The sequence below is a fragment of the Rhipicephalus microplus genome, chromosome 2 (assembly GCF_043290135.1).
Source record: "Rhipicephalus microplus isolate Deutch F79 chromosome 2, USDA_Rmic, whole genome shotgun sequence".
Lineage (NCBI taxonomy): Eukaryota > Metazoa > Arthropoda > Arachnida > Ixodida > Ixodidae > Rhipicephalus > Rhipicephalus microplus.
In genome coordinates, this window is record NC_134701.1 from 79,478,599 (window position 1) to 79,502,476 (window position 23,878).

Here is a 23,878-nt window from a genome sequence, read left to right on the forward strand (position 1 = left end):
TCAAGTTGTACAATGCACGGGACTTCTGGATGACAGAAGAGGACAAGGTTGGTCATCTAAATGGATGGTGTAGGACGTTTACCAGTTCCTTATCGCAAAAGAAAGTTTGGAGCGTGTAAGTGACGTTGTCAAGCACTGCCCTACGTTTGAAGCGCTGAAAGCACGGTGAATTACAACAAAGTTCGGCCGCCTGCCCAACGTCACTAATGTCGCCAGTGTCGACGTGCATCCAAACCCATCGGATCTGGCACCCATGATTCGCCAAGTAGTGCGCGAAGAGCTCGACCTACGCGAGGCGGCTTCTCGGCCGGCACCTAATGACCGGAACCCTTTCCTCCCTGCGATTTAAACGCTACGACTATCAACGCCGCCTCCCTTGATGCCTACAACTATACGCCTCGTCCTCGAGGACCAAGCCAAACGATTCGTCCATATTGGATGACGAATACGCGCGCAGACCCCTTACTGGTTATCAAGCATGGAACGGCCGGGCCATTCATCCTTCTGCTGACATCAGCGCACCCCGCGAACGTTCTATATGCTTTCACTGTGGCATCCGCGGTCATGTCGCCCGATTCTGCCCCGATCGCCGTCGCACGGCAGCACCATCCTATGGGTGACTGCGCACTTTCTACGGGCGCAGCAATCAGCACGTTGACGGTACACCCTGGCCCTCAGACTCTGACAGCAGGCCAAGCCATCGGGGGAATCACCGCAGTGATTTACCGGCGTCTGTGTGGAGCTTGAAGCCACCGCCTTCACGCTACCGAAGATCTCCATCTCTTCAACAACGTCCCACTTCACCGCCGCCGAGAAACTAGGCGGCGCAACCGATGTAGGTGAAGTCTCCAGTCATCTTCAGCTACCCGCCGCTACGCTTCCACCAGTGATTATGCGTCATAACAAGATTTGTGTTTCTGTGGACAATGTTACGCAACAGATTTAGTGGACACGGGAGCAAGCGTCTCCATTATGAGCATGGATTTCAAAACCCAATTAGGTCATAAGCTGATGTTCAAATGGCATAATGCGAGCACATTTCGTGCTGTGAGTGGAGAATTACTACGACCTCTTGGTGTGTGTACCGCGAACGTCTATTTCTCTAATAACATCTATTAGGCCGAATTCACAGTGCTCGCTAAATCAACGCATAATGTGATTCTGGGTCTAGAATTTCTGCAACAGTGTTGTACCACTCTTGATTGCGGTACCGGCGAGCTTTTTGTCTCTCCTTTTGTTGCCGACCAACCTGTTGCTTGTTCGCACACCCTCACCGTCTGTGAAGATTCTGTCGTACCGCCCCGTTCGTTATCCAGCGTTCAGGTTGCTGTTGCTAGTGCCGACAACGATGTATTCGACGTTGTTCTCGAGCCGATGCCATCAATCGTCGCAAAAAAGGGTGTGCTTGTGCCTCGCTGTATTGTATCTGTGGCCTGTGGCACAGGCACATTGTGGGAGTAAAATTTGTCTAACCAGTCTGTGGCGCTTCCAAGTGGTATGCGACTTGCCTCGTTTGAAGCGGATACGTGCCTTAATATCGACGCCTTAAGCAATCACGCCTTGAATGAAACCCGGGCGCATGAGATTAGCCCTGGTGCCCCAAAGACTCTTCGCCATTTTTGAACATGATCAGCAAGGCACTACCCTCTGAGAAGCGTCAAGCTCTGGTCAGTGTCCTTAAAAGGCATGCTTCATTGCTTGATTTCACCCAGGACGCTACCAAAGTTCGTGTTCCCAATATGCGGGCTCGCCACAGGATTGACACGGGGACCGCACATCTTATAAGGGAGAAACCATACCGTGTGTCTGCATCGGAGCGCAAGGTGATCGCCGAACAGGTGGAAGACATGTTGGTTAAGGGCGTCATTCAAGACTCTTCTGGCCCCTGGGCTGCACCAGTCATTCTCGTGAAGAAAAAATAACGGGTCCTGGAGGTTTCGTGGCGACTACCGGCGTCTAAACTCGGTGACAAAAAAGGATGTGTATCGGCTTCCCCGCATAGATGACCTTATCGACTGTCTTCACTCGACGTCTTACTTCTCATCTGTGGACCTCCGATCGGGCTATGGGCAGGTACCTATTCATTCCGCCGACAAAGAGAAAACCACTTTTGTCACTCCAGATGGTTTGTTTGAATTCCATGTCATGCCGTTGGGTTTGTGCAACGCCCCTGCGATATTCGAAAGGTTTATGGGCACGGTACTGCGTGGTCTCAAACGGGAGATTTGTTTATGTTACCTCAACGACATCGTCATTTTTGGACGTACTTTTGCTGAACACAACCATCGACTTGAGGTTGTTTTAACATGCCTTGAACAAGCTGCCCTTACCCTGAACTCCAAGAAATGTCACTTCGGTTAGCGACAAGCACTTGTACTTGGTCATCTTGTAGACAAGCATGGTGTGCGCCCAGACCCTCGGAAGGTTGCTGTAGTTACCCGTTTCAAACAACCGCAGTCAAAACGTGAACTAAGGAGTTTCCTGGGTCTCTGTTCATAATTCCGCCGATTTGCGCCCAAGTTTGCTGATACTGCCTACCCATTGACTTCGCTGCTTTGCAAAGATGAAGATTTCATCTGGATAGCGGAGTGTGTTGCCTCTTTTCGTGAACTTAAATTTCTTCTCACGTCTGGACCCATCCTGCACCATTTCGACCCGTCTGCTACGACAGAATCGCACACCGACGCGAGTGGCATTGGTCTCGGCCCCGTGCTCATCCAGTGCATCGATGACGCCGAGCATGTCATCGCCTATGCCAGTCGTTCGTTGAGCAAGGCCGAAAAGAATTGCACCGTTACTAAACAAGAGTACCTCGCTGTGGTTTTTGCTGTGCAAAAGTTTCGCCCATATCTCTACAGGCGGCACTTCACCATCGTGTCTGACCACCATTCACTATGTTGGTTGATTGGTCTCCGTGACCCTTCTGGTCACCTTGTGCGATGGGCGCTACGTTTGCAGGAATTTAACTTTACAATATGCTACAAGAGTGGCCGCCATCATGCAGACGCCGACTGTCTCTCGATGCTTCCCCTACCAACCACTCTATGTGACGCCGACAATTTTGACGATTTTGTAGCTGCCATCGACGATACTGCTTTTCCTGACCTCGCCACATTCCGGGAAGAACAGCGCAACGGCCGCAGCTTGGATGATCTCTTTGACTCAGCGGTTCAACCGATAGATAGCCATGGCTTTATCGTCTGAGATGACTTACTTTACAAAAAAACTTACGCGGCTGATGATGCCCGCCCTCTTTTAGTGGTCCCCAAGAATTTGAGAACGCACGTACTCTATGCTATCCATGACGAGGCATCAGCGGGGCAGCTGGGGCTCGCCAAAACGTATTACCGCCTGCTGGCTTCATTCTAGTGGCCTACCATGCGACGCAATACAGAAAAGTATGTGGCTAGTTGTGATAAATTCCAGCACTTCAAGCGACAAAATACTACCCCGCTTTGTCTACTCCACCCCTTGATGTCTTCCTCGTCTCCTTTTGAAATGGTTGGAGTGGATCTTCTTGGACCATTTCCGCGCTCATTGAACAACAACCATTGGATCATAGTCTGCGTTGACCACATGACATGTTATGTGAAACCAAAGCGCTACCAACAGTCACGGCCATCGATGTATCGAGGTTCCTCCTCTCTTCTGTGATACTGCGCTATAAACCACCTCGGATTATTCTGAGTGACCGTGGTCGAAAATTCGTAGCCGATGTTGTAGAAGAACACTTGCATCTCTGTGCTTGCCAGTTTCGCCACTCGACACCATATCACCCGCAGAAAAATGGCCTCGTCGAGTGCATCAGCAGAACGTTTACCAACATGCATTCGATGTACGTTGACTCCAGGCACAAGAACTGGGATGACATCTTGCCATTTATCATCTGCGCTTATAACGCGGCAAAGCATGAAACCTCTGGCTACAGCCCATTCTATCTTCTTTATGTCAGACCACCCCGCCAATCTCCTGACACCATTCTGCCCTTTCATGTGCATGAGGACTCTTCCATTGCCCAGACTCTTTGCCGCGGGGAGGAAGCACGCCCCCTAACTCAGCTCCGTACTTTAAAAACCCAAGACCACTCCAAGTTCATCTATGATTCATGGCAGAAGAACGTGTCGTACTAAAGAAAGAGAGAAAGTATGGGTATGGACACCCTTTCGCAAGAGTGGTCTGTATTGGACGTTCCTGGCTCGTTACACCGGTCCTTTTGTCATCGTCGATCGTTTAAGTGATGTGACATATTCAATCGCTCGTCTCGTATCTCGCGGTTACCGTTCTAGGCAGACGCAGCTTGTTCCCGCCGCCCGCCTAAAGCGCTTTCATCCTCGTGACTGATGCTCGTCCAGGGGGCTTCATCTGGGAAAAGGGAAGTGTTACGCTGAAGCGGCAACGTGTGAAGCGATGAAGAGGAGAACGAAGTGGTTTGTTTTGGAAGCAGCTCGGTGTCGGCTTGGCTACCCTTCGCCATTCGCTCTTCAATAAATACCCCCATCGTAACAATATATATACACGGTCGATGGAGTGGAAAAACCTAGCCCCCCCCCCCCTTCCCCACACGTGAAGCAAATGGTAAGCCACTGGTCGCAGGGCCCATCAATGAGACACCGGTTGCGCGAGCCTATCTAGAGAAAAAGATGAATAACATAACGCGATACCTCTGAATGCAAATGATGCTTGCACACTCTAAATTTACTTCATTATCCTGCCGGGACATTGATGCACGTTTGAACACACGCCGACATATCACCAGACTCAACACGATTCCACCCCAGATGCAAGTTCTTCAACATAATGCACCTATAGGTGCTGAGCCGTGCTCCCATTTAGGGCTGCAGAAGTTACGTATTTTTCATTTCTCTCTCTCTCTCTCAACCTTACGCACAGGGTCTGTCTAGTATGGAAGGTTGTGTTAATCAATACATGTTTTTCTGAAATAAAATTATCCTGCCTAAACGCATGCAGACGACGCGGCGAAGATAAACTCATGCAGACGACACCATGCTTGCACAAAACCGCCCGCGCGCGCGGTTTGAAAGAGAAAGGTACCACCCCAGCAACACGGAACGCCCGCGTTTGCGCTGAACGTCACCGTGGTTTGGGCGTTGCGTGTGCAAGCGCAGTGTTTCCATACAAGTTCAGACAGGTGCTTTGAAAGCAAAAAAGAACAGGCTGGACTTCACATGCCAAGTTCCTCAACAGCTATGGTTGCATAGCTGTTGAGGTGGATGGATGGATGGATGGATGGATGGATGGATGGATGGATGGATGGATGGATGGATGGATGGATGGATGGATGGATGGATGGATGGATGGATGGATGGATGGATGGATGGATGGATGGATGGATGGATGGATGGATGGATGGATGGATGGATGGATGGACGGCCGGGCGGATAAAGTTAAGAACTATTATTATGTGTGTAAGTATTTCACTCGCGCCTTGATTGTAGCCACCAATCACTTAGCCTCCTCTTGGTTATTTCCACCCTTTTTGAGTCTATTTTGCCTTCAATGTTCCTGAACCCATATTCTTTGAAACGTTCCGCGCTATTATCTTGGACTGCAGGATGGAGCTCATTCCAGAACATTATAAAATGTTCAGCCGTCTCCTTCTCCTCTCCACATGCCCTGTATACCATGTCTATCAGTTTCCTATGCCCAATAAAGGCACACCACAAGGGGCGATACTATCCCCTCTTCTCCTCAGCATCGGCATGAGACGCTTAGTTAGAAGACTACGCGGCATTTCAGGGCTAGGGTACGCGTTCTGTGTGGATTATATTACCCTGTGGGCCAACAGTGGCTCTTTGGGACAAAAATTGCAAATCCTACAAGACGCAGTGACCACTGTTGACGACTTCGCTTATCACAGCGGAATGAGCTGTGCCCCGATAAATGTGAATTTATTAGAATTCGAGGTAGAGGCCATCGCATTCACGAGCCGGTCAACCTATTTCTAGGAGACCACAAGATAAAAGAGATACAGAAATGGCGAGTCCTCAGACTGTGGCTACAAAGCAACAAGCGAGTGGACCACACAATCAAAACCCTCAGAACAACGGTGAAGCCGATCATCCCGTATAATTTATAGAGTCACCTATCACTGAAAAGGTTTCAAGGAAGCTGAGATGCTCCGGTCAAGAAGTGCCCCCTACGTTTTTCTTGTTTGTTACTAGCTATCCTGGACCCCGAAAAGCCACCATGCCCCCCAAAAAAGCTGTTGCGCGTCCTTCAAGTGGCCAACCCTTCTCATGACCTAAACTTCTATCCAAGTGAATTCTGTCTCTTTGAAACCCCCCCCCCACCTATGCACCTCTCTATTTCGACTACCTGAAGCCTTTCTCTCGACTCATCTACTATATCTCTTTGTTTTCGTTGACAACCGCTCCTTGCAACTTGCCGTCATGCACCGGTACCTCCGGTATCATGCATATTACTACCTGTACCTGAGAAATTATCACGAGGTTTCATCCACCAGTTTTAGTTGTGAGTTTCGCACTCGCTTGCCTCATGCCTGCTTCTAGATTACACCCTGAGAACGTTGCTTCTGAAACACTTTTGTAACGTCTTACCCTCTCTTTTATTGCTTCTATGCAACAATTTAAATTCGAGTCCCCACCGATGATCACATCATGTTACTGTTCAGCTAGAGTGTCCCGCACCTGGAGGTTACTTACAACTGTAACGCCGTATGCTTTGCCCCTTGTCACCCCCAGCACTACTTTGCTGAAAGTGGGTCTTTAGACCATTGAACCAGCTGAACCTGTTTTTTCCGAACCTGTTTCGTGTTTTCCCAGCGCCGTTTTGCGTGCCGGTGCACTACCGTTCTCTTCATCGGCCACTCCTTTGTTCACCCTTGCTAGTGCCTCCTTGGCTGAGCTAAGCCTTTCTTCCATAGCTGTCGTTTTTTCTTGCTCAGTCGTCAACGCAGTCTCCAGCTTTGTGATTCTCACCAGCAGTTCACTCTGGGAACCATCATTTCCCCATATTTTCTCGCGACCTCACATCGCCTGCACTTGGCTTTAGAATCCTCTGCATTCGCCTCCGCATTAGCCTCCATTTTCAAACCCTCCTAGCATTTTGGACATTTTACGGTCTTTTGACATGTTTTTGACAGCAATTGTCCTCATGAATGGTCCCATTTGGTAATTACAAAACACTGCGTCCGATGAACCCTTTCTTAAGCAAAAAAGTCTAAGCTTTACTGCAAAAAATTGCGTGTTCGGCTTAGGTGCACCTCCACCACGGGGTGGCAGGAAACAAAAACCACACATGAACAAGTTAACACCTAGTCACTCATCCCCAAAAAAGCTGTACAATGTAATAAGCGCTATATAGCCTATCGCAAAAACCAGTGGCACTGGCCCAGCGGCCACACCTGATTACTGGACCAGTGTGGCGCTGGCACTGAGACAGTGTCACGCTGCACGAGAAACGCTGGCGCTGCACACTGGGACAGCTATTATCGGTCGAAATCTGGCTTTTCAATTCTTTTTAAAATTTTTGGTCATGCGCACATCATAATCAAGGCTGAAACGCGCGCAGTGAAAAAAGGAAAATGAAAAAATAAAAACAAAGTGAGTGAGTCGGAGTTGAACCTACTACTTAAGTATATCCCACAGTCTGAGCTTGACACGCTGCCCTCTACTCAACACCTGAAAGACGAGAATGAGTGTATTTTTCTTCATCTTGGAAGAAATTCAGGTGTCCAATATTTTTATTTTGTCGTTTACATATGCAGTGCTTCCTCTCTTCGTGCTCGAGCTAAACAGGTGATTGTTCACTTAGTTTTTGCGGTTTGCCTTAGATCACATTCATCTGGAACCTTTTGCCACAAAGCCTTTGTGAATATTATATCAGTTGTACTTGGACCGAACGCAGATATACACTGATGAGTCCGCCTCGTCCAGCAGCTCATCAGGTGCCGCTGTAATTCCGGCTGCAGCAATGACAATCAAATTTAAGTTGTCGCATATGACTACGTCTACGGCATCAGAGCTTGCTGCTATAAGGGCTGCTTTACAATATCTTGTTTAAGAGCGTCGAGGAAAATTGGACATATTCTGTGATTCGAAGGCCGCACTTCAGAGTGTGCAGTTTGCTATGCGTAGGAGGAATCATGAATAATTGGTACATGAAATGAAACATTGCCATCATGAAGCTCTAGCATGAGGGCATGATATTATAAATTAATGGCTGCCTGGACATATCGGTATTACCGGAAATTAAGTAGCCGACTCAGACCATGAAAGAACCCGTGTGGTCCCAATTCCTCTATCAAGGAATGATGCAGCAAGACAACTTTACCTGCTGGCTCGAGACATTACACGCACGTTCTGGTCGTCTACCAGCTTCCAAAGGTGTCACTTATATGAACTGGATCCTTCGCTCAAGATGCAGCTACTATCAAAACTTTCCCGCTCCGATGCGACACTGTTATGCCGCCTTTGGTTGGGCGTTGCATTCACAAAGGTGTACTCTTTTCGCATTGGTATGGCAGACACCTCTACATGCGACTTCTGCGGAGCTGAAGAAACCATTGAAGACGTACTGTGCAGTTGTGCTTGCTACTACACACAGCGATGCCAGCTCCGGATGGTTTTGAATCAACTTGACCCTAGACCATTCTGTGTGCAGAAGATTCTGGGACCTTGGGCATCTGCCTCAGTTGCGCAGAAAGCGACTAAAGCACACCTATTTTACTTGAAGACAACAAACCTGAGCGACCACCTGTAGACTGTGCGTGCTCCCCCGAGTGTGCTCGTGATCGTGTGTATCTTCTTATCTCTCCGCAACCACTTTTCTCCCCTTGATCCCTTCTGTGGTGCACGGTAGCAAACCAGATGTGCATCTGGTTAACCTCCCTGTTTTTCCTTGCATCTTTATCTCTCTCTCTCTCTCTCTCTCTCTCTCTCGTTTGCGTAGCTGCAGATAAGTCACGGCCATCGTAGTGACTCGCTATGCGGCTAGTAATGCCTATGTAGAAAGCAGCGTTGATCTGTACAGCTCAGTGAACACTGTAGTTTTTGTCCCTCAATATTTTGGAAGTACTTTCTGTTCTCCTCATCTACGTTGCACGTACAACAGCCGCAGCACTTTATTTTAACCGAAGTGACCATTAGGCTAAAGGCCGTACTTCTTGTGCCACGGTTGCAGTGAAGATCGTAGATATTCAGTTAGAAAGAATCTAATAATTGTTAAAGTGTAGTTTAGATCAAAACTGGCCCTGAGTGGTCATATTTTCAACTTCGACTACACAAATGAGAAGCTAACAACACCGAAATTGGGCATTGCAGCGGATAACTGCTGCCGGGGTCGTGCAGCTCCCTACGGTACGAGCAGCAACGACTCAATGCTGGGGTAGCTTGGTCTTGATTATCAGGCTGATACTACTGTCATACTGTGTTCCCAATTATCAGTTTTATAGATGTTGTTTAGGAAATACATTGACGAAATTCGATCAAACATCAACGAAAGCGCTCCCGCGCCAGGAGGAGCATTCATGGGTGAGCTGTAGCCTTTTTTCCCGAAATTCTTGCATGCCCCCCCCCCCTTTCCCCCCCCCCAGGAGCAAGCATACTTAAACCACACTGGCATTAGTTCTGTGCCTCCCTGCTTCCCTGCAGGGACACAATTGTTCTTGGTCCCACCAGAAAAATCCTGGCGGCACCCCTTATCCGCGCACTCGACATACGAATGCTTGAGCGTACTTGCAGCCATTGCCTAACTAAAACAAAGCTATATATGTGTAGCACATAGATGAGAGAATCATCATATTCGGTAAATGTTACGCTCGACATCTCGCGATTCAATGTGAAGTCTTACAGAAGGTGCGCTGATCACGCCTAGTTTCTTCCAAAGTACCCCTAACGTTATCGGTGTGCGGTAGAGAGTGTGCAGCATGACCAGCGTCTCCCACCGTGCTTTAAGACACTGGGCTACGCTGCACAGTGTGGCCCAGTGCGTTTCAGCGCATGGGCGACGCTGGTGACGCTGTACACTGTGTCTCAGTGCCTCGCAGCATGGTGTAGTACACTGGGACACAATGTACAGCGTTTCCAGTGTCACCCAGCGCGCTGAAACGCACGGGGTGTTACTGAAAACGCTGTTTTTTTTAAATAGGATAGGTTTATAATGCTGCCTTAATAACTATAAAAGCAAGCTCAAAACATGTAAAAACACTTATCTGCGCAGTCGATAAGGAGCGCTCGAAAAACACGTCCATTCACCATGCCAGTCCGAACCGAGCTCCCGGAATGCGAGTGCCCTCACACTGTCTGCTACTCCACCCGCACCACCTGCTCCGGTTGCTAGGGGCGAAGATAAGCGTGCGGCCCCAGCTGTTACCATGGGAGAAGAAGTGAGAGTGGAGAGATAACAGCTTCTGGCGCTTGGATGCCGCTGGATGTCTGACATAGCCCGACTAAGAAATACATTGGCATTTCGAAAAGTGCCTGTTATCCCATATTCCCACAATGCAAATCATGGCCCGAAAAAAGCTGGGTTGCGATATGGTGTTTTACCAGCCCTCGCCACGTTTACCAGAATAAAAGGATGACTCACGAATGCCTTACTAAAATATCAAGCATAAGAAGATTAGCATGGGCAACAAAACATAAAAATAAATTTGTAGAATTCTCTGTGCGCGCGGTGTACAGGCTTTCTTTAAGGTATAGGTGAAGGTATGTAGGACAAAATGAATTTTCTATGAATAAGAGCTTCGGAGAGTGTAAGGATGACTTATCAAAAGGAATACGATTCAACATTGTGCTGCCCTAGAATATTTGTGGCTGCCAGCCCCCCCCCCCCTTTTGGGGGGAGGGGGACTGGGAATGTGTTGAAACACCACGAAGGCAAAATAACACGGAAAATTCCCGACAAGTATAGAGTTAGGAAAATGAACGATGAGTGCGTGAGTCAGCCTTCAGTGGCTCTACATGAAAAAAAAAATTCGCTTTTGGATAAGTTCTGGTCTCTTAATCCTTATCATTGCACCTTTGTTTTATCGGACACTCCACCAAAATGTATCGTTACTGCCGTCTACTTCATAAAACGTTTTATTTCTTTTCATGATGATTGATTGGTATGTAGGGTTTAACGTCCCAAAACCACCATATGATTATGAGAGACGCTGTAGTGGAGGGCTCCGTAAATTTCGACCACCTGGGGTTCTTTAACGTGCACTCATATCTGAGCACATGCGCCTACAACATTTCCGCCTTCATGGGAAATGCTGGTGCCGCAGCCGGTATTCGATACCGCGACCTGCAGGTCAGCAGCCGAGTACCTTAGCCACTAGACCACCACGGCGGGGCTCCTTTTCATGTATATGCGCATATGTGTCGTGATCAATAAATCGGTTAATAATCAGCGTTTCTTCGTTCATGTTCGCCTTCCGTTCCTCGCTGGTATGCGCTTTCTTCAGCACTTCCGTGTTTGCACTGCAAAGCCTTTTGATACGCACCTTTACCAATTAGGCCAAATAGCCATTCTTCTTTAAGTCAGAAACCTTGTATTCTGCATGTTAAAAGCCTTTCGTTTCAAAGTTAGTTTCATAAAAACTGTGCAATATTTTTTCTGTCAACAAATGGCAGTTCTAAATACAAACCTCATGGCGTGTCTTCCCAGCATGAGCAGAACCAGGGTCAGGACCCCACATACACCAACCTCTCATGGTTCACGCCACTCTCTGTCAATGCTGGCCCCGTCATCACTCTATTGGTTTGTGTTTTCTGCGGGTTAGTGGCCACTTGTTGTCCATGTACACGCCATATAAGCTCTTAACACTGGGCTATTCATTTTGCAGAAGAGCCGATGCAACCAGGATCGCTTCTATGCACCATTGGTCAAGGTTTCCAGAAGACAACGTACACGTTTCCACCCGACGGTCTCTGCAATATAATTACGTTTGACTCATTGTACCGTAAGCATGCATCATTGGCACCACCCTACCCCAAAGACTTCGAGTACTTCTTGGAAACAGCCAAGAAGGCACGACAATCTGAATTTAGCATCGGCATTCACAGAAGGTGAGTGCCTTTGATTGATCCCAGTGTCTACTATCGAAGTGGTATTTTCAAATGTATGGACTCGTAGAAGTGCGCAGGTCTGCTTTATTCGTTTTACTAAATTATTTATGTGTTTATTAGGTATCTGCATCCCCATTACCAGGCATTATGGGAGGGTATGCGCATAATAAAAGAACAGTCATTCATATTCATCACACAAACCGTGTTGAAATCTTCAATAAATTATATTTCTACAATAATTTGAGGAGGAGAATTCCACTCACTCGTGTTCCTATAAAATAATTAACAGTAAAAAGTGTCATTGTTAAAAAAACTTCATGAACTGACGTGGCGTGGTCCTTTCTATGCGCAATATATATGACTTGCAGGGATCTGCATGGCTTGATATATTCCACAGCCGTACGTATAAAAACTTTTTCGCTTCTTTTGTACGCTTCTCTTGGGAGATATTAACCGCTCAATTGGGACCCTACATGGCATGTGTGTACATGGTTTCCGGAACCTATGCTGAACACAACGCTGTAAAAAGAACGATGATAAGAACAACGATGTAGACAGCCACCATGCAAAGTCGGTAGTTTTGGAGCCGAGCAAACCCAAGCCGGGCAGACCTTATGAGGAAATGGATCTGGAAATGGATCTGGAAATGTAATGCCAGTTTTAATATTAACAACTATGCGCTGTGGAGATAGGTCTGGGAAAGCCTTACCCTACGATGCGACTGGGAAGGGACGCGACGTTCTCCACAGCCATCGCGCACAAAGACGCTGCGGTCACGTTCATCGACTCGGCGACCTTGCGCAGAGAAGGCACTCGGGGCATGTCGTCGACAAATACGGGTTTATTTACCCAAAAAAACGGCACACTGCGACGATCATGGGCTTTCTGGCCGGCAGGCAAACTCTGCAAGACCAACCGAGTGTACGCTTGCCCACAGCCGCTATGGTTATTACACGAAGGGTAGCATGAGCATTCGAGAACCCGCCTGCTAGAGCAGCGCGTCTATCTTTCTTGCAGGCCGGTGCTAATCCACCTTTCAGTGGGCCTGTGCCGGGCGGGCACAAGCTACAAGGAGAGAGGCTGTCACGGCCGGCCAATAAAGATTGGCGAAGCACCGTGACGTGCACTAGCGTGCCGTGAGAGGGGGGGGGGGGGCTTGTTCGAGCAAGCTTAGACACGTGTCTCCGTACAGGGAAATCTGGCACACGGCTCCCACCACACAAAAATTTACACCATCTTACGCTAAAGGGAATCCATAAGTAAATGCGAAGCAGCAGGCGCTGAGGCCTAAAGCCTGACCACACGCACCCGTCGCTACGTGTGCAATTTTGACGCGGAGCCACGCCCCTTAACCTACGGAGAGAGTGTGCACGCAGCTTCAGTCAGTCAGTCAGTCAGTCAGTCAGTCAAAGAACTTTATTTGGACCTGAGACGACGAGAATCCCCCGTTACGAGGAATCGTCTGAGGGCCCCACTCACGATGGCGTCGGGAGGTTCAGGCTCTCGGTGACTTCACCAGCTCTCTGGACAGCACTGAGCTGCTGCTCCTTTGCGGAGCTGGTGATGAGCTGGAGCCAGGGTTCCTCAGTGGATGTAGACCCTGAGCCCTCACGCAACTCGTGACACTGCCACAGCATGTGTTTAAAGCTGAACTCGAATGACCACAGCGAGGACAGCGTGGGTCTGTTTCGTCTCTAAATTTTAGAGTAGGTAGGTAAAAGCGTTATTTTTCCTTTGTAAAAGAAAGGGGCAATGGGACAGAGATGAGGAGAGGTCGCTACGCTCGGTAGACCTCCGCAACCCTCTCTACCCAACCTATGATGACCTCCTCGACGTCGGGTTTCAAGCTGCGTAAGGCAGCTTCCCACTACCAAATAAATGGAGGTCGATATGTGTTTGTACTTCGCGTATCCACGCGCCCTCTCTTTCTATTCGCGGGGAAATCGGGCTATATATAGGTGGCAGCACCGTCCCCACGAAAGTGGGGATCAGCTGTCGGCGGCACGTATACAAATACACGCAGTGATGCTTCGTCGCGTGCGGTCAAGCTGATTGCCGGCGGATAAATTGCGTTGACCACAGTTTACTCTTTATATCTACGCTCTTCTCTACTGAATCGATGCATGACGTCTATGCGACGTCAACATTACCAGCGAGTAAAGCACATTCTGCCTTTCATAGGGATGCTCGCACTGGGTGACTCTCTTCACGCTTCCGCACTAAATCATGCCTTTGCTGTGTTTGTACGTCGTTAGCTTGTGTTCTGCCTGTTACGCACTACTGTAGCATGACTGAACTTTTTGTTTACATATTTGTCTTCTGCATACAACAAAAAAGAAAGAAAGATTGTAGAAAACCCGCATATTGTGCAACTAGTTCAGTACCACCGTTAACACCTTAAACATATATCTTCATTTTCTCTCATTCGGTTCACCATGAAATGTGGAACAGTCGATAAGTCTATAGTAAGGAAAGCTTAGTGGCTGACGGCGCTTTGCGCTACACTCGTTTAGCACGTGTACGCACATCTTTTTGCACCAGTAATAATATTTTAAAAATTATATAATAGTTCAGCAGAAAACATCGCTAGATTACTTGCATGACAGTACTACAACAAAGGCTTGGTTAATACGACAAGCATGTTTTTTTTTTCAGACAAAAATTGACCGCTGCTTTCTGTCGGTCACAAACAATACCACAAAAATGATGAGACAATGTAAAAATATGAAATGATTAGTGATATTATACGGCATATTGTATAAGACAAGTCGTCTGAAATAATTTTCAATGTCTGGCCGCTTTAAATTGTTGTTAAATCTAAGCACACGGCTGCACATGGTAATTCTGCCTCAAGTACAGTTTAAGTACAGATATGTCACAAATTATGTGATAGTAATAATCACACTTTCCTATGTAATGATATCATGGCCTGATAAACACAACTAAGGCTCCTCGCATCATCGGTAAACTCGAGTCACAACAACGCCATAGCTGTACAGCTACCAACAGCACGCAAGTGCATGGCCTAGAGCGTGTTTTTTTAAAACCGAGATGCTATGAAACGCTGCATTCACACACCAACAAATAATCCTCATGTTTGGGAGGATACCAAGAGCATTTGGCGATGAGCTTGAGACAGAAAGCGGCACCCACTCTGAAATTATTCTGGTAAATGTGGGGTACGACGACAGTAAACAGCTCTCTGGAAAGTTGCACTTGCCGATATTACTACAGTGCAATAGCAGCCTAGCAAGAGCAAATGCTTTTGTACGTCGTTTCAGGCATAGCCCCGCCGCGGTGGTCTAGTGGCTAAGGTACTCGGCTACTGACCCGCAGGTCGCGGGTTCAAATCCCGGCTGCGGCGGCTGCATTTCCGATGGAGGCGGAAATGTTGTAGGCCCGTTTGCTCAGATTTGGGTGCACGTTAAAGAACCCCAGGTGGTCGAAATTTCCGGAGCCCTCCACTACGGCGTCTCTCATAATCATATGGTGGTTTTGGGACGTTAAACCCCACTTATCAATCAGTCGTTTCAGGCATACGTAGAAACAGTCACATTCGCGCTGACCTGACTGGACAAACCACACTTTGAGAACGTGCATGACGTGCGCGGACATATAAACGGGACGTGGGTAGCAGACGACGCACGACGCACGGACGACACTTCAACCCGTCGGCCAGTTGCCGCCAAGCGGCGACTCTGCTCGGTCTCGCGGCCAATAGAAAGAGGGCGCGTGGCAACAAACTCGCTAGCAGACGCTGCCGGTGTCGGCGTTGCCAGGCGAGAGGGGGCAGCGTAGGGGAGGAATGAAAAGATGATGAAACGCGCATGCGCCGGGAGGTGTAAACGTTGTGGGGTATGTCCAGAGAAGAATGTCTAGAGGAGAAAGACGGGGGAGCGCGTAGTTTGGCAGACGCTCCCTGCGTCGATGTTGCAAGGTGAGCCCCGCCGCGGTGGTCTAGTGGCTAAGGTACTCGGCTGCTGACCCGCAGGGCGCGGGTTCGAATCCCGTCTGCGGCGGCTGCATTTCCGATGGAGGCGGAAATGTTGTAGGCCCGTGTGCTCAGATTTGGGTGCACGTTAAAAAACCCCAGGTGGTCTAAATTTCCGGAGCCCTCCACTACGGCGCCTCTCATAATCATATAGTGGTTTTGGGACGTTAAACCCCACATATGAATGAATGTTGCAAGGTGAGATGGTGGAGCATAGGAGAGAGGGGTAGCGGACGCGCATGCGCTGTAAGGGTGGTTACGCCACACACCAGATTGAAATCGACCCTAAAGAGACCATGAAACCCTTTTTTGAGTAACCATGAAATTCAATAAAAAAGCGTACACTCTAAAAAAATATTGAGTAAAAAGGGTGTCTTTTTCTCCCACAACAATAATCGTCATCAGGCATGCATGCGCTTCCTTTCTTGAAACCTCGGCGCTGGCCACTTTCCTATCGAGAATGCAATGTAACCCTGATAATGGGCATGTCGATCGTGACCGGAATGTACCGGGCTCGGGGCGATAGCGCAAGGATGGAACGCAATATAGATGACGATTATCGTTGCGGGACAGACACCCTTTTAGATGCGGAAGCATCTTATACTCGCGCCTTGTAGTGCGCCGTCCGCGCCGTCCGCACCGTCCGCACCGCTTCTCGAACATTCGACAGCTCACGCGCGCGCATGCGCCGTCGCGCCGTCGCCCACTCTTCCACCATCTGTGCATCCCTTCCTCCTCTACACACCGCGCGTGCTTCACTCCTCCACCATCTGTGCACCCTTCCTCCTCTACACACCGCGTTCGACATCTACAATTCTCCTGATTCTCCAGTGGACGCGCATGTGGCGTCGCGCTTCGAGAACATTCAACAGCTGACAGTGCATGCGCCGTCGAGCTGTATATATACTCAAGGTCGGCGCTCGCTCGCTCAGTTGCCGCTCGTCGGTTGGTTTGTACGGCGCGTCGACGTCCAAGGTCGCGGTGAAATGAATTCCAACGAATCCACAAACACAATGATCGACGTCCCTTCGACCAGCGCCGCCCTTTCGCATACGTGTGTACGTGTTCACTCATTTAACACCCCCTCCTACAACCACGTTAACCAATTTAGCCATCGACCCAAGTAAGTCGCAATTTAACACCCCATTTCACAACCACGTTAACCAATTTAGCCATCGACCCAAGTAAGTCGCACTTTAACACCCCGTTAACCAATTATATGCTCCGCATCCTCCTCAGTGTTCCCCCGAGGGAAGCTGCGGGCAATTTTTTTAGTTGTTCTTTTTTAGAGTGTATTATCTTACAAATTGAACACCGGAAAAATTTTAGGAAACCGTCCAGTACGAGTGGAGTTACAAAGATAAGTCGCACGCTGCAACCACATTATCTCTTTTCCTGTCCCGACGAAAGCGCTAGAAGCTGAGCAGGGAGGGATGGGAGGGGCAAACAAAAAACGCTACTCGGCCCTCGTGACCTTGAAATTTTTTTTCTCTCTTTTTTTCCGAATACGTGGCTTCTTCAGTGCGATTGCGCGCGCACGCGTGGACAAGTGACGGCCTTTCGCGGCGACCACAGTTACAACCGAGCGCGCCATGTTCAAATCAGCCGATAGCTGATATATGGGCTTACTGGGCTTGTTTTCCGTTTATTTTTCGAGAGAAGAGGGAGCTATTTTTAGCTGACCTTGATAATTTATTGTGAATGCCAGGCCGCGTGTTGCGCTTTATATTTGACTCGCGTGTTGTCGGGAGGCTCTACTATCGATCGGCTGCGTTTTCTGACTATGTTCAAAAAGCGTTGCAGGGCCACTTTAAGCTTCTTTGCATCTAAACAATTACGTGATCTCCCGCTGAAAGGATCCATGTGTTGATGCGAAGCAGTGGGCACTAACGCTTATACTTGCGGTGACGTTGACGCTCATGGCGGCATTGCGCACGAGAGCAACCTAGGGAGGCGCAAAACAAGCAGTGATGCAACGGATATTTTTACTGAATCATGCCAATCACTGCTAATAGACCGTGAAAGACAGAACACGCCCATTCGACACAGATACCCGCAGTCCGCTTTTAGCTAACGCGCGCGCTGCGAACTTTTATTGTTGAACAACGCACACGAGAAATCTCCTACCAGCAATACTTTGGGAGTGCAGATCTAGTGCCTACATATACGGTGTGGCCAGTTAACGGTTGTGCAGCATGAGTGAGTGAGTGAATAAACTTTATTCAAACCAGCGGTGGGGCGTGGGTCTATGCCGCGCCGGGGGGGGGGGGGGTGGAGAGACTTTGTCTATCGGCCACCTCCTGTGCTCGCTGGGTGGCCCATCATTTATCTGCCCGATCTGAGTTGATTAGCGCGGCTCTCCACCGCACCCCAAGCTGTTCTCGGGAAACATCACTGACATCGTGTATCTGTGCGTATTACCATAAAATATGGTGTGTAGGGTGGCTTGTCTCATGCTAGATAGCTTACTCGAGTGATCTGGGTATAGTTCGGGTAGATTCACCGGGTTGGCAAATTATCTGCTTTGACGTCGCTTCTAGTCAACCTCCTGAAACCTGTCTAACTTGAAGGTAGGTCGCGGACATATGTGCCTGCACTTTTGGTAGAATTGAACAATGCCACGCAACTTAAACATTCCGTCTCTTTCCCAACCTTCCTCTGCTCCCGGTACCTCATCGCGAGCAATCACTGATTTCAATAATAATAATAATAATAATAATAATAATAATAATAATAATAATAATAATAATAAACTCGCTAGCAGACGCTGCCTGCGTCGGCATTGCGAGGCGACAGGGGGGGTGTAGGAGAGAGAAGGGGGCTACGCTTGAGCAATGGTGGTTTTAACGCCACTGGGAGAGATGCCTAGAAGAAAGAGAGGGGAGAACGAGCATAGAGTTTTCTAAATATTATTACGACGTGTATGTGCCGGATTGATAAGAGGGAATAGAAGTGTGGACTTGGGAAGAAGAAGATCTCTCGCCAGTTTTATCCGGTGCGGCCTCGCCATCCCAGCTTCCGTTCAATAAACCCCCGTACCCCTACTTCAGGCGTAACAGAGTGGTGGAAGGTGCTGGGTACAGTATACGTCGACGAACCACGGAGCCACAGCTGTTCGAACTTCGCCGGAGCCGTCGTATTGCCGGTCTGCCACCGACACCAACTGCCATGGCCGAGAGCGAAGGTCACACCTTCTCAACCACACAAAGGTCAGTGCCAGCTGCACCTCGATATCACTATATGGAACCCCGCCCGTTTGCGGGAAGAGCAGGAGAAGATGTGGATGCGTGGCTGACACAGTACAAAAGGGTGAGCCGGTACAACTGCTGGGATGCCACCGACCAACTGGGAAATGTCGCGCTGTTTCTCACGGAAACAGCTCTGATGTGGTACGAAAACCACGAAGATTCCTTAACAACGTGGGATCGTTTCACTGAAGAGCTCAAGAAATGCTTCGGCGACTCTGATTCAAAAAAGAAGAGCGCGGAGCGCACGTTGGCTCAAAGAGCTCAGACTCCTGGAGAAACGTGTACCACCTACATCGAGGAGGTCCTGATGCTCTGCAAGATCATAGACCCGTACATGACTGAAGAGGACATGGTCGGCCACCTTCTGAAGGGTATAGCAGAGGACGTCTACAACTTTTTGATAGGCAGGGAAGACCTCACTTCCGTCTCCGCCGTCCAACGCCACTGCCGTACTTTTGAGAAGCTAAAGACCCGTCGTATTGCCCCGAAATTTGGTAGGCTGGCAAATGTAACAACGGTCGCCAGCGTCGACGTGAGCCCGCCCGCCGACCTTGCCGCCACTATCCGGACAATAGTGCGGGAAGAACTACAGCGACAAGACACACTGTTCCACGACACCATCCGTCATACGCCTACCTCTTCATCCTACTACCCGGCCCCGTCAGCTCCTCTGCCACCATCAGTATGTGTGACAGACGTTCGCGAAGCTAGGGCTTCGTGGCCACGCCGAGACTCATTCCCGTCTGACCAGCGGTATGACCAACGTCTTCGTCCCGGCCCCGCCCCACAGAGGCGCGCAGCTCCCGTTCAGCAATCTGCTCCACCCCGTTCGGTTAGGCGACCCTACACAGCCCAGCGCTCTCAGCAGTGGTTCGGCGAGCGACCCCTACCCATCTGCTACAACTGTGGCGTCGAAGGCCACATTGCCAGGTACTGTAACTACCGGCAGCCGCCGAGGTACGACTGCCCACCGAGATCCCACCTGTCCGACTTTGCACAAGCACCAACGTTCCCTGGAAGCGCATCTTACGAGACACCAAGGCCGCTGCGAAACCGTTCTCCAGCCTCTGACCGCAGTCTGACACCCCCGCCAGCCCCTCGCTCCAATCGGTCGCCGTCTCCTAGGCGCCGCTACCCTTCGCCGCCTCCGGAAAACTAGGCAGCGCGGCCGCTGGGGGTGAGGTCGCTGGTGATTCGCTGCAAGAAGAGATACCTCCACCGGTGCTTATGTTTAAAAACAAAGTGCAAGTTTTTGTTGATGGTGTACATACGATGGCTTTGGTGGACACTGGAGCCGCTGTGTCGATCATGAGTGCTGCGTTCAAAGCTCGTTTGGGAAGAAAGGTGACCTTTTTGTTGGAGAAAGCGATAACGTTCTGTGGCGTGGGCGGCAACTCGTTGTGTCCGATTGGTGTTTGTACCGCGGCAGTGTTACTGAGTGATCAAGTGTTTGTGACAGAATTCACGGTTCTTCCGCGGAGCACTCATGACATCATTCTAGGCATAGATTTCTTGCGAATGTGCGGAGCCACTGTAGACTGTCGAAATGGCGAAGTTATCATAAGTGACGCTGTTCCTCATGGACTTATCGAGAATTCGGGTACGGAAAGCGGTGCGCTCCGAGTCTATGAAGATACCGTTATCCCGGCCTTCTGTGCTGTGCGCGTTCCAGTAGCTTCTTCGCATATTAACGACAATAAGACCAGTTTCGATGCGCTAGTGGAGCCTTTCCATCTAAGTTGTATAAAGAAGAACACGTTGGTACCCCACAGCATAGTTTCAGTGAGTGAAGGTCGTTCAGACCTTTGGACAACGAATTATTCAAACGAACCGGTGCTGCTACCAGGAGGACTTAAGCTAGCGTCGTTTAAAGAATACTCGCCAACAACAGTAGCTGTCCTCAGTGACGTTCGACGGGATGAACAAGTGACCGCCTGCTCAGACAGTTCGAAAGTTTTACCTATGGTTGATAAGGCGCTGACTGCCGACAAGCGCAGAATGCTTGTGGACGTTTTGTTAAAGTACTTGCAAGTTTTTGATTTCTCCCAGAGTGACCATACGCCTTCCATTCCTCCATTTCGTATACGCCATAGGATAAATACAGAAACAGCACAGCCAATCCGACAAAAACCGTACCGAGTATCGCCGTCCGAGCGCAAGATAATAGACAATCAAGTGCGTGAAATGCTCCAAAAGGGCATCATTCAAGAATCATCGAGCCCTTGGGCAGCTCCTGTGATCCTTGTGAAAAAGAAAGACGGTACCTGGAGATTTTGTGTCGACTATCGCCGTTTGAACTCCATCACGAAGAAAGATGTTTATCCTCTCCCACGAATTGATGACGCCTTGGACTGTCTCCATTCGGCGTCATACTTCTCGTCTATCGATTTACGTTCAGGCTACTGGCAGATTCCCATGCATCCAGCGGACAAGGAAAAGACTGCTTTCATAACTCCAGACGGACTTTATGAATTTAACGTGATGCCGTTTGGATTATGTAATGCTCCTGCCACATTCGAAAGGTTCATGGATACCATTCTGCGTGGCCTAAAATGGAATGTCTGTATGTGCTACCTAGATGACATCGTGATCTTTGGGCGCACATTTCGTGAGCACAACGAACGCGTGGACATTGTTCTGGAATGCATTAGAAACGCTGGCCTTGTACTTAATTCGAAGAAGTGTCATTTCGGCGAGCGACAAACCTTAGTACTTGGGCACCTTGTGAACAAAGATGGGATCAGGCCTGACCCGAGCAAGACAGCAGCTGTGAAAGCGTGCAAACCACCTCGCTCAACGAAAGAGCTTCGCAGCTTCCTAGGCCTGTGCTCGTACTTTCGCCGATTTATTCCTGCATTCGCCGACGTTGCCTTCCCCTTGACCAATCTGCTACGTCAAGGTACTAGCTTTGAATGGACACATGACTGTGAGACGTCTTTCAACCAACTCAAGTTCTTACTCACATCGCAGCCCATTCTCCGGCACTTCGACCCTTCGGCGCCGACCGAAGTTCATACTGACGCCAGTGGCATTGGCATAGGTGCAGTTCTAGTACAACGACACAGTGGAAAGGAACATGTCATTGCGTATGCCAGCAGAACTTTAAGTAAACCAGAACGGAATTACACAGTGACTGAGCAAGAATGTTTGGCACTCGTCTTCGCTGTACAGCGATTCCGTTCATACCTGTACGGTCGCCCCTTTCAAGTGGTCACAGACCATCATTCCTTGTGCTGGCTTGTAAGCCTCCGAGACCCATCTGGCCGCCTGGCACGCTGGGCCCTCCGCTTGCAAGAGTATGACTTCACGGTGTCATACAAGAGTGGCAGGAAGCACGCTGACGCTGACTGCCTTTCGCGGATGCCGCTTACTACAACACTTTGCGATGCCGACAATTTCGATCACCTAATTGCGTCAGTGACTCCAGTATTCCCGGACAAGACCACCTTTGAAAATGAACAGCGGAAGGATGTCAGCTTGGAGCCATTATTTGCTGAAGCACGAGCGTCCACTTTGGCCGGACGCTTTTGCGTTCGTGAAGGATTACTTTACAAGAGGACCTTCTCGGCCACGGGTTCCCGCTTCTTGCTGGTGGTGCCACACACACTCCGTTCCTCCATCCTGCGCGCCATGCACGACGACGCAACTTCGGGTCACCTGGGAATGACGCGAACACTCCTTCGTACACAGGAGCGATTTTACTGGCCACGCATGCGCCAGTCAGTTGAGCAGTACGTGGCCAGTTGCACTCAATGCCAGACGCACAAATCAGTCACGACTGCTCCGGCTGGACTTCTACAGCCTGTGACGCCTCCCAGCACTCCCTTTGAGCAAGTTGGCATTGACCTCGTGGGCCCTTTTCCACGCTCGGCAAAAGGCAACCGTTGGATTGTAGTGTGCGCCGATTACCTGACCCGCTACTGCGAAACGGCCGCCCTGCCATCTGCGACTGCTGGCGAAGTATCCTCCTTTCTCCTGCACTCTATCATACTGCGCCACGGACCTCCTCGCGTCATAATAAGCGACCGCGGCCGTCAGTTTACGGCAGACGTTGTTGAGGAACTGCTCCGTATGTGTGGCTCGGAACTTCGTCATTCGACACCTTACCATCCACAGACGAATGGCCTTACTGAACGAACGAACCGGACACTGGTGAATATGCTTTCAATGTACGTGGCGTCCAATCACAAGAACTGGGACGACGTCTTACCGTTCATCACGTATGCCTTCAACACTGCCCAACACGAAACCACCGGCCACAGCCCTTTCTTCCTTCTTTACGTTCGACCCCCTCGTTATACCCTGGACACTATCTTTTCGTTTTATGACAATGACGATCCTTCATTAGCTGAAACACTATGCCTTGCAGAAGAAACTCGGCGTCTTGCCCGCCTGCGTACTATAGCATCGCAAGACCGCTCAAAGCTCCGCTACGACAGCAAACACCGCCACGTCACATATGAACCGGGAGACCTTGTAATGGTGTGGAAGCCTATCCGCAAGCGTGGCTTGTCCACAAAACTTCTCGCCCACTACACTGGCCCATTCGTTGTCCTTGAGCGCCTCAGTGCAGTAGATTATAAAATAGCACGACTGACAGCTAG

At 49.4% G+C, this 23,878-nt stretch overlaps 1 protein-coding gene across 1 annotated transcript in view; it reads left to right on the forward strand.

Annotated features, from left to right (window-relative positions):
* Positions 1-23,878, forward strand: part of LOC142790029 (uncharacterized) — a 45,480-nt gene that overhangs the window by 18,352 nt on the left and 3,250 nt on the right. Inside the window, exon 4 of the mRNA XM_075885057.1 lies at positions 11,813-12,035. Within this exon, the coding sequence (XP_075741172.1) occupies positions 11,813-12,035 (223 nt within the window). The remainder of the gene's footprint in view (positions 1-11,812; positions 12,036-23,878) is intronic.